The sequence below is a fragment of the Anser cygnoides genome, unplaced genomic scaffold, assembly GCF_040182565.1.
Source record: "Anser cygnoides isolate HZ-2024a breed goose unplaced genomic scaffold, Taihu_goose_T2T_genome scaffold_43_1, whole genome shotgun sequence".
NCBI classification, from domain to species: domain Eukaryota; kingdom Metazoa; phylum Chordata; class Aves; order Anseriformes; family Anatidae; genus Anser; species Anser cygnoides.
The window spans coordinates 1,076,136-1,091,523 of record NW_027103067.1 but is presented as its reverse complement, the minus strand read 5'-3'; the positions used below and the strand labels follow the sequence as shown (position 1 = coordinate 1,091,523).

Below are 15,388 nucleotides of genomic sequence, written 5' to 3'. Positions count from 1 at the left end.
CCCCCCAGACCCCCCAGACCCCCCCAGGAGGACCCAACCCCCCCCCCCCCGAAGGATTCTGCCCCCCCACCCCCCCCCCAGCCCCCCCACCCCCTCCCCAGCCCCCCCCCAGGGAGGCTCTCCCCCTCCCAATTTCCGCCGGTGACGTCACCAGCCGGCCACGCCCCCCTCCCCGACTTCCGCCCGGCCCTTGCGTCCTCCCACACACGTAACCCCACGTGACCCCGCGTAACCCCACGTGACCCAACGTATCCCTCACGTGACCCAACGTAACCCACGTGACCCCGCGTAACCCAGCGTAACCCCCCACGTGACCCCAGCGGCGGCGATGGAGGCGGAAGCGGCTCCCGCGGGCCCCGGTGAGCACCGGGGGGCCCGGGGGGGTTCGGGGGGCCCGGGGGGGTTCGGGGGGGTCGCAGCCCCTGACGCCCCGCCCCCCCCCCCCCCCCAGCCCCGGAGGTGGTGGTGGTGTTCGCGGCGGACGGCGGGGCCGTGCCGCTGGCCCTGGAGCACGCGGCGGTGGCGGCGGCGGAGCTGCTGCGGCGGCTGCGGGAGGGGCTGCGCCTGGGGGAGGGGGGCGCCGGGGGCCCTGGCGCTGTGGTTGGCCTCGCCGCTGCTGGGTGAGTGCGGGGGGTGGGGGTAACGGGGGGGGGAACCGGGGGGGTACCGGGGGGTACACAGGGGGGTGGGGAACGGGAGGGGTACGGGGGGAGGGGAGGGAGGGGTAATGGGGGGGAACCGGGGGGGAAGGGGGTAACGGGAGGGGTACTGGGGGAGAGGGGGGTAACGGGAGGGGTAACGGGGGGGGGGGAACCGGGGTGTATAGGGGTAACGGGGGGGGGGGGGAACCGGGGGGGGGTGACGGGGGGGGGGTAACGGGGGGTACTGGGGGGAGCGGGGTAACGGAGGGGGTAAAGGGGGGTGTACGGGGGGGGAAGGGGTAAGGGGGGGAGGGGTACGGGGGGGGGCTAAGGGGAGGGGGGTGTAACGGGGGGAATGGGGTACCGGGGGGGCACCGGGGGGAGGGGTGAGGACCCCCAGAGCTGGGGACATTTGGGGGGCGGGGGGGGGGACACCTAATGGGGGTCCAGGACCCCTGGGGTTATTTGGGGGGGGAGGGACCCCTAGGATTATTTCGGGGGGAGGGCTGGGACCCCTAAATTTCTTGGGGGGGGGGCAGAATTTGGGGGGGGGGGCACCAGGGCCCCCAAGCATTGAGCTGGGGGGGGGGGACCTCTGGGGGGGGACCCCAAGTTTAGGGCTGCTGACACCTCAGCTTTTTTCGGGGGGGGGCTGAAAGGGGTGGGGGGGCCTTTTGGGGTGCTAGGGGGGCTTCATGTGTCCCCCCCGTGCTCCCCCCCAACCCCCCCAGAGGTGCAGCTGAAGCCCCGGCACCAACCCCTGCGCCTGTGCCGCCAGTGGCCGGAGCTGCTCCTGCGCTTCACCGACGCCCCCCCAGCGCCATCGCCGCCGGTGAGAGCCTCGGGGGGGGGGGGGGGGACGGGACCCCCGGGGGGGGGCCACCCTTTGTACCCCCCGTGACCCCCATTTTTATTTTAACCCCCCCAAGACGAGCCCTGCCTGCAGCTGCGCCGCAACGTCTTCTTCCCTAAGAAGAAGGAGCTGGAGGTGAGTTTTGAGGGGGGGGGTCGGGGGGGGGGGGGAGTTTTTCGCCCCGTAACCCCCCCCCCCCAAATTTTTTGGCCCCCCCCCCCGGGAAGCTGGAGGACGAGGAGCTGCTGCGGCTGCTGTACGAGGAGGCGCGGGGCAACGTTTTGGGGGGCGCTACCCCGTGGACCCCGAGGACGCCGAGGAGCTGGGGGCCATCGCCTGCCGCCTGCGCCTCGGGCCCTTCGACGAGAGCCTGCACACCCCCGACATGCTCAGGTGACCCCCCCGGGACCCCCCTCATCTTTAAGACCCCCCCAATTCGCTGAGACCCCCCCCAAGTTCCTGAGACCCCCAAGTCTGTAACCCCCCCCCCCAAATCTCCCCAAGTCTCCCCTGACCCCGCATTCGGATCCCGTTCCCCGTCCCCAAGATGCTCCTGGGGGAGTTTCTGCCCCCCCCCCCCCCAATTCCTGAGACCCCCCAAATTCCTGAGCCCCCCCGTCTTTAAGACCCCCCCAATTTGTCGAGACCCCCCCGAATTCCTGAGCCCCCCCAAATCCGTAACCCCCCCCCCCCCCCAATCACCCCAAGTCCCCCCTGACCCCGCATTCGGATCCCGTTCCCCCTCCCCAAGATGCTCCTGGGGAGTTTCTGCCCCCCCCCAGTTCCTGAGACCCCCCCAATTTACTAAGACCCCCCCCGAATTCCTGAGCCCCCCCCCCAGTCCGTAAACCCCCCAAATCACCCCAAGTCTCCCCTGACCCCGCATTCGGATCCCGTTCCCCCTCCCCAGGCTGCTCCTGGGGGAGTTTCTGCCCCCCACACACCCCCCCCCAATTCCTGAGACCCCCCCAATTCCTGTGACCCCCCCAATTTTTTAAGACCCCCCCAAATCCATAACCCCCCCCCCAATCTTTTCTAACCCTTTATTCGGATCCTATTCCCTTCCCCAGGCCCCTCCTGGGGAATTTCTGTGCCCCCCCGCCCCCCCAATTTCTTAACCCCCCCCAATCCCTGAGACCCCCCAATTCACTAAGACCCCCCCAATTTTTTAACCCCCCCCCCAAAATCCATAAACCCCACTCCTTTATTCTGCTCCCGTCCCCCCAGGTGTCTCCTGAGGGAATTTCACCCCCTAATTTTTAAGCCCCCCCCCCCCAATTTTCTGAGCATCCTCAAATTTTTTAAGCCTCCCCCCAATATTCTTGAGACCCCCCCAACCTAATATTCTGATCCCCCCCCACCCTTTCTTAAGTCCCCCCCAATCCCTGAGCCCCCCAATATATCTGAGACCCCCCACCCCGAACCCTTTATTCGGCTCCTGTGCCCCCCCAGGCCTCTCATGGGGAATTCCACCCCCTCAATTTTCTGACCCCCCCAATTTTTTAAGCCCCCCCAATCCACAACCCCCCCCCAATATTCTTGAGACCCCCCCAACCTCATATTCTTCCCCCCGCCCCGTAGACTGCTCCTGGGGGGAGTTTCTGCCCCCCCCCCAATTTTTAAGCCCCCCCAATATATCTGAGACCCCCCTTTATTCCCCCCCCCAATTTTTTAAGCCCCCCCAATATATCTGAGACCCCCCCCCCTTTATTCTGCTGCTGTCGCCCGCCCCCAGGTTTCTCATGGGGAATTCCCCCCCCTAATTTTTTAAGCCCCCCCCAATATTCTTGTGACCCCCCCCAACCTCATATTCTGACCCCCCCCCCCCCCCGCAGACCGCTCCTGGGGGACTTTCTCCCCCCCCCTCCCCGGGGGGCTTCTGGGGGCTCCTCCGCCCCCGCCGCAGCCGCCCCCGCGGCGCCCCCCGGAGGTGACCCTGCTGCGGGCTTTCCGCGCCGCCCCCGGCCCCCAGGTGCCCCCCCCGGGCTGTACCGCGCCTTCCTGCGCCACTGCCACCAGCTGCCCTACTACGGGTGAGTGGGGGCTTTTTTTTGGGGGGGGGGGGGGGTTAAACCCCGGGGGGGTCCCCGTGGGATTTATTGGCCCCCCCCCCAGGTGCGCGTTCTTCCCCGGGGCCGTCGATCGCCCCCCGGGGGCTGCTGGGCCGGGGGGGGGCTGCGAGCCGTCAGCGTGGCCGTGGGGCTGGAGGGGGTCACCATCGTGGACCCCCGGCAGAAGGTGAGCTGGGGGGGGGGGGGGGGGGGCGGGGGGGGATTTGGGGATGGGGGGGGATTTGGGGGATATGGGGTCTGGGGGGAGGGATTTGGGGGAGTCCTGGGGGTCCAGGGGGGGATATGGGGGAGTCCTGGGGATCTGGGGGGCATATGGGGTCCGAGGGGGGATTTGGGGGTGGGGGAGGGTCTGGGGGGGGGGATTTGGGGAGTCCTGGGGGTCCGGGGGGGGGATTTGGGGTCCGGGGGGGATTTGGGGGAGTCCTGGGGGTCCGGGGGGGGGGGATTTGGGGTCCGGGGGGGATTTGGGGGAGTCCTGGGGGTCCGGGGGGGGATTTGGGGTCTGGGGGGGATTTGGGGGAGTCCTGGGGATCCTGGGGGGATTTGGGGTCTGGGGGGATTTGGGGGAGTCCTGGGGGTCCGGGGGGGGGGATTTGGGGTCTGGGGGGATTTGGGGAGTCCTGGGGATCCTGGGGGGGGATTTGGAGGTGGGGGGGGTCCGGGGGGGGGGGATTTGGGGGAGTCCTGGGGGTCCGGGGGGGATTTGGGGGTGGGGGGGGGTCCGGGGGGGGATTTGGGGGAGTCTTGGGGGTCTGGGGGGGCATATGGGGTCCGAGGGGGGATTTGGAGGCGGGGGGGTCCGAGGGGGGATATGGGGTCTGGGGGGGGGGATTTGGGGGATATGGGGTCTGGGGGGGGGGGTTGGGGGGGGTCCGGGGGGCGTCCGGGGGGGGATTTGGGGGAGTCCTGGGGGTCCGGGGGGGGGGATTTGGGGGTGGGGGAGGGTCTGGGGGGGGGGATTTGGGGGGAGTCCTGGGGGTCTGGGGGGGGGGGGATTTGGGGGATATGGGGTCTGGGGGGGGGGATTTGGGGGAGTCTTGGGGGTCCGGGGGGGGGGATTTGGGGGTGGGGGAGGGTCTGGGGGGGGGGGATTTGGGGGAGTCCTGGGGGTCCGGGGGGGATTTGGGGGTGGGGGGGGTCCGGGGGGGGGGGATTTGGGGGAGTCCTGGGGGTCTGGGGGGCATATGGGGTCCGAGGGGGGGGGGATTTGGAGGCGGGGGGTCCGAGGGGGGGGGGGGGGGTATGGGGTCCGAGGGGGGGGATTTTGGGGGATATGGGGTGGGGGGGGGGCGTCGGGAGTCCTGGGGGCGTGGGGGGGGTCCTGGGGGTGTGGGGGAGGGGGATTTGGGGTCTGGGGGGGGGGAATATGGGGTCCGGGGGCATTTGGGGGCAGGGGGGAATTGGGGTCGGGGGGAGGGGGATTTGGGAGTGGGGGGGATATGGGGGGGGGGGGGGAGGTTTGGGGGGGTCCTGGGGGTGTGGGGGGGACTATGGGGCAGGAAGATTTATTTGGGGGGGGTCTTTGGGGCAGATGGGGGGCTCTGGAGCAGGTTAAGGTGTTTGGGGGGGTCTTTGGGGCGGGGGGGGTCCTGTGGGGATGGGGGGGGCTATGGGGCAGGGGGGCGCTGTGGGGATGGGGGGGGGCTATGGGGTGGGGGGCACTGTGGGACACGAGGAAGCTTTGGGGGGAGGCTATGGGGCAGGAGGAGGTGTTTGGGGGGGGGTCTTTGGGGCTGGGGGGGGCAATGGGGCCGCGGGGGGGGCACTTTGTGTGTCTGACCCCCCCCCCCCCCCCCAGCACGTGCTGCTGTCGCTGGCTTTCCCCGAGCTGTGCTGGGAGCTGGTGGGCGCCGGGGGGGCCGGGGGGACCCCGGGGGCCCCGGGGGAGGGGGCCGAGGGTCCCGCGGGGGGGGCACGGCCTCGGAGCCCCCCAGCTGTGGTTGGAGTTCGACGGCGAGCAGGGGGGGCCCCCGTCAACCGGCTGCTGAGGGTGCTGTCCCCACAGGTACGGCGGGGGGGGGGGGCACGGGGTAATTTGGGGGTGGGGGGGGGGGTTAATTGTGCCCCGTGGGGCAACTGGGGGGGGATTTGGGGGTTTGGGGGGGGGGGGGATTTGGGGGCTGGGGGGGCTTAGTTCTGCCCCATGGGGCAATTGGGGGGGGGGTTGGGGGGGGGGATTTGGGGGCTGGGGGGACTTAGTTCTGCCCCATGGGGCAACTGGGGGGGATTTGGGGGTTTGGGGGGGAATTTGGGGGCTGGGGGGCTTAGTTCTGCCCCATGGGGCAATTGGGGGGGGGGAATTTGGGGTGGGGGAGTTAATTTTTCCCCATGGGGTACTTTGGGGGGGCAATTTGGGGTTGGGGGGGCTTAATCCTGCCCTATGGGGTAATTGGGGGGGGGGGATTTGGGGGGTTGGGGGGGGGGAATTTGGGGGCTGGGGGGGCTTAGTTCTGCCCCATGGGGCAATTGGGGGGGAATTTGGGGTGGGGGGAGTTAATTTTGCCCCATGGGGTACTTTGGGGGGATTTGAGGTTGGGGGGCTTAATTCTGCCCTATGGGGTAATTGGGGGGGGATTTGGGGGTTTGGGGGGGGGGGGATTTGGGGGCTGGGGGGCTTAATTCTGCCCTATGGGGTAATTGGGGGGGGATTGGGGGATTTGGGGGCTGGGGGGTGGCTCAGAGCTGTCCTATGTGGTATTTTGGGGGGAGGGGGCTTAATTCTGCCCTATGGGGTAATTGGGGGGGGGGATTTGGGGGTTTGGGGGGGGGATTTGGGGGCTGGGGGGGCTTAGTTCTGCCCCATGGGGCAATTGGGGGGGGAATTTGGGGGGGGGAGTTAATTTTGCCCCATGGGGTACTTTGGGGGGGATTTGGGGTTGGGGGGGGGGGCTTAATTCTGCCCTATGGGGTAATTGGGGGGGGGGATTTGGGGGCTGGGGGGGCTTATTTCTGCCCCATGGGGTAATTTGGGGGGAATTTCGGGTTGGGGGGTGTTAATTTTGCCCCATGGGGTACTTTGGGGGGGATTTGGGGTTGGGGGGCTTAATTCTGCCCTATGGGGTAATTGGGGGGGATTTGGGGTTGGGGGGCTTAATTCTGCCCTATGGGGTAATTGGGGGGGGGATTAGGGGGGTTGGGGGGGATTTGGGGGCTGGGGGGCTTAGTTCTGCCCCATGGGGCAATTGGGGGGGGGAATTGGGGAATTTGGGGGGGGGATTTGGGTTTAAGGGGCTTAATTCTGCCCTATGGGGTGTTTGGGGGGATTTGGGATTGGGGGGGGCATTTTGGGGTTGGGGGGCTCCTGCCCCATGGGGTTATTTGTGGGGGTCTCATTTCTTCTCCCCCCCCCCAGGCGGAGCTGATGAGCTCCCTGATCGAGTGCTGCATCGCCCTGGGGGGGCCGACCCCCGAGCCCCCCCCACGCCCCCCTGCGGCGCCAGGACAGCGTCACCCGCCCCCGCCTGCAGCGCCTGGCCACCATCGACTACGTGGAGGACGGTGGGGGGGGCTTTTTTTTGGGGGGGGGGTGTTAAGTTTTGGGGGGGGGGGGGTTGTCACACCTTGGTGACCCCCCCCTGTGTTATCTGCCCCCCCCCAGGTCAGGAGCTGCGGCGGGTGAAGCCCCCCCGGCGCTCGGCGTCCTTCTTTAGCCGGGGGGGGGGCTCTGGGGGGGGCGCCTACGCCCCAGTGCCGGGGGGGGGCGGCGCTGGAGCAGGGCTGAGACCCCCCCCCCACCATGGACTGGAGCACTGGGAGCCCCCCTTCCTGGACTGGGAGCACTGGGACCCCCCCCCCCCATGGACTGGGACCCCCCCTGGAACAAACTGGGAGCACTGGGAGCCCCCTCCCATGGACTGGGACCCCCCCGGAGCAAACTGGGAGCACTGGGAGCCCCCTCCCATGGACTGGGACCCCCCCGGAGCAAACTGGGAGCACTGGACACTAACGAAGCGCACAGGGACGCGGCCGTCACCACCCCATTGCCCCCCCCCCCCCGGTTTGGGGCAAATTGGGGTGGTTTGGGGCAATTTTGGGGCGGATTGGGACTAATTTGGGGTGAACTGGGGTGGTTTGGGGTGGATTGGGACTGATTTGGGGCAAATTGGGGCGGTTTGGGGCAATTTTGGGGTGGTTTAGGGCAGTTTTGGGGCGGATTGGGACTAACGGCAAACTGGGGTGATTTGGGGTGGATTGGGGTGGTTTGGGGCAATTTTGGGGCAGATTGGGACTAATTCAGGGCAAACTGGGGTGATTTGGGGTGGATTAGGACTGATTTGGGGCAAATTGGGGCAGTTTGGGGCAATTTTGGGGTGGTTTAGGGCAGTTTTGGGGCAGATTGGGACTAATTCAGGGCAAACTGGGGTGATTTGGGGTGGATTGGGGCAATTTTGGGGCAGATTGGGACTAATTCAGGGCGAACTGGGGTGATTTGGGGTGGATTGGGACTGATTTGGGGCAAATTGGGGCAGTTTGGAGCAATTTTGGGGTGGTTTAGGGCAGTTTTGGGGCGGATTGGGACTAATTCAGGGCAAACTGGGGTGATTTGGGGTGCATTGGGGTGGTTTGGGGCAATTTTGGGGCGGATTGGGACTAATTCGGGGTGAACTGGGGTGGTTTGGGGTGGATTGGGACTGATTTGGGGCAAATTGGGGCGGTTTGGGGCAATTTTGGGGTGGTTTAGGGCAGTTTTGGGGCGGATTGGGACTAACGGCAAACGGGTGATTTGGGGTGGTTTAGGGCAGTTTTGGGGCAGATTGGGACTAACGGCAAACGGGTGATTTGGGGTGGATTGGGGTGGTTTGGGGCAATTTTGGGGCGGATTGGGACTAATTCGGGGTGAACTGGGGTGGTTTGGTGTGGATTGGGACTTATTTGGGGCAAATTGGGGCAGTTTGGGGCAATTTTGGGGTGGTTTAGGGCAGTTTTGGGGCGGATTGGGACTAACGGCAAACTGGGGTGATTTGGGGTGGATTGGGACTGATTTGGGGCAAATAGGGGCGGTTCGGGGCAATTTTGGGGCAGACTGGGACTAATTCGGGGCATATCGGGGTGGTTTGGGGCTATTTGGGGGCAGATTGGGACTAATTCGGGGCCTTTTGGGGCTGTTTTGGGGCTAATTCAGAGCAATTTGGGGCTGCGAGGGGTGGTTTGGGGCTAATTCAGAGCGGTTTGGGGCTGTTTTGGGGGCAGACTGGGACCCGTTCAGGGCGCTTTGGGGCAGATCAGGATGGTTTGAGGCACTCGGGGACTCATTTTGGGTGGTTTGGGGCAGATTGAGACAGTTTGGGGTAGAATAGAAGGTTTTTGGGGCTGATTGGGGGCGGTTTGGGGCTGATTGGGGGCGGTTTGGGGCTGATTCGGGGCGGTTTGGGGTGGCTTGGGGCTGAATCAGGGCAGTTTGGGCTGGTTTGGTGCTATATTGGTACAGATTGTGACTCATCCAGGGCATTTTGGGGCTGATTCCGGGGGTTTTGGGGCTGATTCAAGGGGTTTTGGGGGGGGCACTGGGACAAAATGGTGGCCCCACGTGCTGGCGGCCATTTTAGGGCCGGGGAAGGGGGGGGGAGGCACAGGGCACACGCGTGTGCCCTCGTGTTGCACGGGGACCCCTCATTAGTGCTAATGAGCTAACGGTGCCAGCTGTGCCTTGCTCACCGTGCCTCTTTTGGGGTGAATCCTGCAGTTTTAGGGTCACCTCCGCTGCCTGCCTGCACCCGAAGGGACGCTTCTCTTTGTGGGCGCACCCCGGATGCAAAAAATCCGAATATTTCACGATTTAACCTCACTTTCCTCACTCGCACACTGTCTCCTTTGTTCCTCTAAACCCTGCTTATTTTAAAATAATTTTACTACATTTTTTTAATACAAATCTCAGCACTCCCCCTCCCCCCCCAGCAGCAAAATCTGTGCATCCTGAAACACTACTTTTTTGTTTTTTCAAGGGAGAAGCAGCAATTCGGGGATTTTGTTCTTTCTGGCTGCGTTTAAAGGGGGGAATTTGTAAATATTTACGGTGCTTAATCGTGAAATAAACATTTAACACATTTAGGGAGTAGAAAGATGTATTTTTTGGGGGGGGGGGGGGGGGATAGCGAACGGTTCGCTTTCCCTGAAGGAAAACTGTGAGGAAACGCCATTTTCCTCCCATTTCCTCAGAGGACGGGGATGCTTTTGTGAGAAAACGCCATTTTAAGGCTGTGGAGCAACTTTATTTATTTATTTATTTACTTATTTTTTGGGGGGTGGCGGGGGGGAGCACGGGCGCTGCGTTGGGCGATGTTTTTTGTCACGGGGGGGGGGGGGGGAGGCGGCGGGGGGCACTTTCTGAGGTAAAATATCTCAGGAAAGGCGCTTTGCTCGCTCGTTTTTGGTGCTTTACGCCTCGCTGCGGCGGGGGGAGGGGAATTTGGGGTCAATTTCGGGGGTTTTGGGGGCCCATTTTAGGGGGATTTGGGGCACTGCGGGGGGGGGGGCAGGGCTCTGCGCATGCGCAGGAGCGCACTGCGCCACCCGCTGCAGCGAGGGCCGGCCGGCGCCGGTTGGAACCGGCCTCGGGGCCGCATCACCGCGGATCCCTCCGCCGCGCCGGGAACGCCCCGAATTCCCGTTTTTTTGCCTTTAAATGGGCGTGGGGGAGGAACGGAGTTAAAGTTAAACCTCCCGAGCCGTGGGGGGAGGGGAGGGAGGCTGGGGGAGGGGGTTCTGTGGGGGTTTGGGGCCCCCTGATGGAGAACATTGTGGGGAAAACAAGCGCGTGTCCCCCCCCGCGCCCCATTCCTGAGGTGATTTTTGTGTGAAAAGCCATAAAACTGACTCTTTTTTTGAGAGGGAGGGAGGTCTTGGGGAGACGGCTCGATAAAGGTAAAAATGGGGCTGGTGGATTGCAGGGTTTCACCCCAGAAAGGGTGGAAAATTGTGAGGGGGGTTCATGTGTCCTTTGCCTGCGGGATCAAAAAGGAAAACAAGCTGAAAAGCTGCAATTTTTACTTTAGTTATTTTTTTTAAAGTGTTCCCTTCGTTTTACGTGTAGTTGTGTGCTGAAATCGGTGTTTTCTGGTGCCGAAAAGAAAGGAAAAATAGGGTTAAAATTGCGGGCAGAGCTGTCCGACCCTGAAGGAGACAAAATGGCTGCCGGGGGGAGGGGGCCTCTTCTGGGCTCATTGTGCAGCTTTTTGGTGCAATCCCTGAAAGAAAATCAGCATTTCCACTCAGGTGGGCCGCGTTGTACTATTCCTGACAAAAGATAACAAGGTTTGAGTGAAAAAAAAAGAAGCAATCCTTCCTGACAGAGGCTTTTCTGAGGGAAAAGGGCCTAAAATGGCTTCTCCGAGCCCAATAGCTGGAGGGAAAATCAGCTTTTGGGGGCATTTCCATGCCGAAAACGTGAACTCTTGTAGTGTGGCAGTAGATTTTTTTTTAATTTTAATTCTAATTTGGCAGTTTTAAAGACGAAATAATTTGTTTCGTATCAAAGAAGGAAAGGGGAGGGGGGGGTATGTGTGTAAAAACAGGCAGAAATGTGCAAATCACTGCTGCAAAAAAAACATGTTCTGCGTTAAATCCCCCTGAAGTCCAGTTTTGTTAGCGATGGGAGGTTGAAACAGGAAAAAAATACTTTTATGGATGTTAGTGACCAAATAATAACAGCTGAATCCCTTCTTGTTTCGCAGGAAACGCCCTGGAAACACGGCGGAAAAACTCGTCCGTTGCCCAGTGACCGCCCGCGTCATCGCCTCGTCAGCCGCATTAATTGGCCCTAATTACTGGTTTCCCACATTTTTTGGGGGGGTGTCCTCACTAGCAGCGATTTTGGGGTGTCATTACCCGCGAAATGGGAGCGGGGGCTGCCCGGAAATGCCTCAAAATGCCGCAAACAGGGATTTTTTTTTTGCTTAAAAATGGCCAGCATGGCTGAGGCTGCGCAATGACTCAGCATGGCCTTAAAATTGTAGAAAATGAGGAGATTTTGGGGTATTTGAATGAAAAAAATACATTAAGAGGCTTCGTGCTTTGATGGGAAGCGGGGTGGGGATGGAAAAGGTTTGTCTGAGCTTTGTCGAAAGGGGGGAATTAAAAAGGGGGTTGGGGGGGTTGCTGATAAATGAGGACAAAAAAAGGGGGATTGGGAGTGTTTCCAACTGTAAAAGCGACGTGGCACAAGCACAAACATATACTCACCTGTGATTTAAACCATTTTTTCCCCAAAAGATTTCTGATTGTTTTGGGGAAAAACAGCCTTTTTGCCAGGACGCCCCCCCCAGAGTGACACAGCAGGAACAAAACCGGGTGAAAATGACGCAAAAACCCCACAATGACAGCGCTGGAAAAAAAATAAAGACGTCCAAAAGGTCAGAGGGGATTTTTAAAACAGCAAAAGAGAAACAAAAGGTTGAATTGAAGTGGTTAAATTTAACCATTAACTCGGGGTTAAATTTAACCATTTTCAGGCTGAAATAGATGACACAGCTGAACGCCTTCCTCCCTGGGGGGGGGGGGGGGTTAAAAATGAAGCAAAAATTAACAAAACACACAAAAAAAAGAGGATTTGTGGCGTGCCAGGGCAGAATGGCTTTTTTTTTTTTTTCTTTTTTTTTGGGGGGGGCATTTTTTGGCATTTTGGGGGGATTATTTTTCTCTGTTCCCCCCCTCGCGGAAGCGTTGCGGTGCGGCACTGACGTGGCCCTGGCTTTATAAAGCCCCGCGACGCCGCTGAGTGCAGGCGGGCGCAGGCTGCAGGCAGGGAGGCAGCAGCAGCTGGGGAGCCAGAAATCCAGAAATTTCCCCCCGCCGGGGCAGATTTTGCTCGAGGAAGACAGCCAGGGAAAAAAAAATTTAATTCCTGAAATACTCTTAATTCGATATTTTAGAGAAGCCAGAGCGAGCTAGGGCGCTTTTAAGATGAAAAAAGGCTCTCGAAGCTTTTCTCGCTTTAAAGCTCTTTGCGTTCTCCTCCCTTTAAAAGAAAAAAGCCCCCGGGAGGCTTTTAGGAGGAGGAAAACGGGAAGATTTCGGAAAGAAGAGCCCGGAGGAGCGCAGGCGGCCGCGGGCCCAGCAGGGTGAGCGGAGATTTTTGGTGCAGGATCAGGGGAAAACGGGGCTTTTCACAAGCCGCCAGCCGGAGGGTGTGGAGCCGAAGAGGAAGCAGAGGAGGAAAAAAAAAAAAAGAGATGATTTCTCAGTTAAAAATTCCGAAATTTCGGTTCTAAAGAGATAGAAGATGGCTTAAAGAGAAGATTATTGGAAAGGAGGAAATAATTTGCAAAACAGGAAAAAAATAAATCAAGAGTGAAGATAAAATGTAGACGTGAGGAAGATTTAAAAATCGAAGAGAGAAAACGCCAAATTCTAATTAATTTGATGAAGGAGGCTGACGAGCGGCTCCAGCCCGGCTTCACGCCGACCCCGAATTAACCCAATCGCGGCCGTTTTTCCCCAAACCGCCGAGGGCACGCCTGCTTCACGCAGCCGGAAAAGCCGAGATTTGAGCCCAAAAATGGCGAGGGGAGGAGGAGGAGGAGGAGGTTGTAGAGGCCGAGGAGAGGCGCGCGGGTGCGGGAGGCTTCCCAAACCCCCAGCCAGGTGTAGAAGAGCGGCAGCGACGCGCCTGGGCAGGAGGAAAAAAAAAGAGGAGAAAAAAGGACATTTTGGTTAAAATGCTTGCTGGGAAGGACGCAGGGAGGCGAGAAGGCGGCAGCAAAACACCAGTGGAGGAGGAAGCAGAAAATAGGAAAAGAGGAGAAAATAGAGCAAAGAAAAAGAGCAAATAATAGGCAAAAAGGAGGAGAAAACAGAAAAAATAGGAAAAAAAAAAAAAGAAGAGGGGAAAGAATAGAAAAAATGAAGAGGGCAGAAAATAGAAAAAAGAAAATAGAAAAAAGAAGAGGGCAGAAAATAGAAAAAAGAAGAGGGCAGAAAATAGAAAAAAGAAAATAGAAAAAAGAAGAGGGCAGAAAATAGAAAAAAGAAAATAGAAAACAGAAAAAAAAAGAAGAAAATAGAAAAAAAGAAAAATAGAAAATAGAAGAATAGAAAAAGGAAAATAGAAAAAAATGAAGAGGGCAGAAAATAGAAAAAATAGAAAATAGAAAAAAGAAGAATAGAAAAAAGAAAAATAGAAAATAGAAAAAATAGAAAAAGAAGAATAGAAAAAATGAAGAGGGCAGAAAATAGAAAATAGAAAAAAGAAAATAGAAAAAATGAAGAGGGCATAAAATAGAAAAAAGAAAAAATAGAAAATAGAAAAACTGAAGAGGGCAGAAAATAGAAAAAAGAAAATAGAAAAAACGAAGAGATCAGAAAATAGAAAAATAGAAAATAGAAAAAATGAAGAGGTCAGAAAATAGAAAAAACAGAAAACAGAAAAAAGAAGAGGGCAGAAAATAGAAAAAAAAATAGAAAAAAGAAAATTGAAAAAAGAAAATAGAAAATATAGAAGAAAACAAGAAAATAGAAGAGACTAGAGAAGGAATATAGAACAGAAAAAAAAAAGGAAATAGAAAAAAAAGAGAGAAGAGAGGAAAATAGAATAAGAAAATACAAAAAGAAAATACAAAAAAAAAGGCAGAAAATTGCACTTAAATGTTTGAGGGGACAAAGAGCCAGAAGAGAAAATAGGAAAAAAAAAAAAAAAAGAGAAAAAAGCAGAGGAGAAACTAGAGCAAAGGAGGAGCCAGTGGAAATTGGCGAAATTGAGGAAAACGGGCAAAAAAAAAAAAGGAGATAAAAGAGGAGAAGAGGCGCTGGAGGATGGAGAGGAGAGAAATTGAGGAAGAAAGCCAGAGGAAATTGGTGAAGAGAGGAGGAAATAGGAGCCTAGAAGAGGAGGAAAAGAGCGAAAAGAGAGGAAATAGAAGAAAAGAGAGGAAATAGAAGAGAGGAAATAGAAGAAAAGAGAGGAAATAATAGAAGAAAAGAGAGGAAATAGAAGAAAAGAGAGGAAATAGAAGAAAAGAGAGGAAATAGAAGACGGCGGAGGCAGAGGAGAGCGAGTTAAAAAACGGGAGGCGAGCCGGAGCGTGGTGAAGCTGGGGAAGAGACCGAAAATCGGCGAAAATTGGCGGAATCGGCCCCAAAAAGGAGCAGCGGAGACGCCGGGGCGCGGTGAGGGCCCCCCCCCCCGGTTTGTGGGGGGGGGGGGGGGTCGGGGGGCGGCGAGGGAGGGCGCGGGGCTCTTGTCGTTGCAGGCGCCGTTTTTGGCCACAGAGCGCCCCAAAACTCACCGCCGCGGCGTAGATATTTGGGTAAAATGCTAAAGAAACGGTGAAAAAAAAAAAAATCTGGAGAAAAAAAAAAATCTGGAGGAAAAAAAAAAAGGAAAAAACGACAAAAAAAAAGGAAAAGAACAAAAAAAAAAAAAAAAGAAATCAAAACCGACCCAAAATCCAGCATCATCACGCTCCGGCTGTAAAATACTGTAGGTACCGGTGTCGCCGCGCCGCAGAGTAAGTGCAAAAATCGTTGTTTTTTAACCCAAAAGCGGCGTGCGGGAGGGATGGCGGAAACTCGCTGGAAAAGGGGAAGGAGGAGTTAAAAAAAATGTGCTGTTTTGTGCCGGGGAGGAGGGGGGGTCTTCGAGTGTGTTTCCCCCCTCAGGTGTAAGCAACAAAAGGCGACAAAATCGAGGAAAAATAACAAAAAGTGATAATTCCGCTGAGGAAAATGCTCAGGATGAGGAGAAAGAGACCCAAAAGAGATCCTCAGGCTCAGGATTTTAAGCAAAAAAAAAAAAAAAAGGCAAAAATCCGCACCCAAACCGCGCTCAGCCCCGCGCTGGCAGCGCTCCCAGGAGCTTTTCCGCAGGGAGATTTTGAGGATAAAAGGCA

At 58.1% G+C, this 15,388-nt stretch overlaps 1 protein-coding gene across 1 annotated transcript; it reads left to right on the top strand.

Annotated features, from left to right (window-relative positions):
- Positions 1-328: 328 nt before the first annotated feature.
- LOC136789219 (FERM domain-containing protein 8-like) lies at positions 329-13,470 on the top strand. The gene is given in 17 exon segments (XM_066989197.1): positions 329-359; positions 452-573; positions 575-620; positions 1,373-1,462; positions 1,559-1,629; positions 1,722-1,776; positions 1,779-1,887; positions 3,330-3,527; positions 3,610-3,644; positions 3,647-3,732; positions 5,365-5,504; positions 5,506-5,525; positions 5,528-5,571; positions 6,919-6,971; positions 6,973-7,064; positions 7,165-10,216; positions 11,237-13,470. Coding segments are annotated over 16 exon segments (1,644 nt in total). The 3' UTR covers positions 7,617-10,216; positions 11,237-13,470.
- Positions 13,471-15,388: the final 1,918 nt, after the last annotated feature.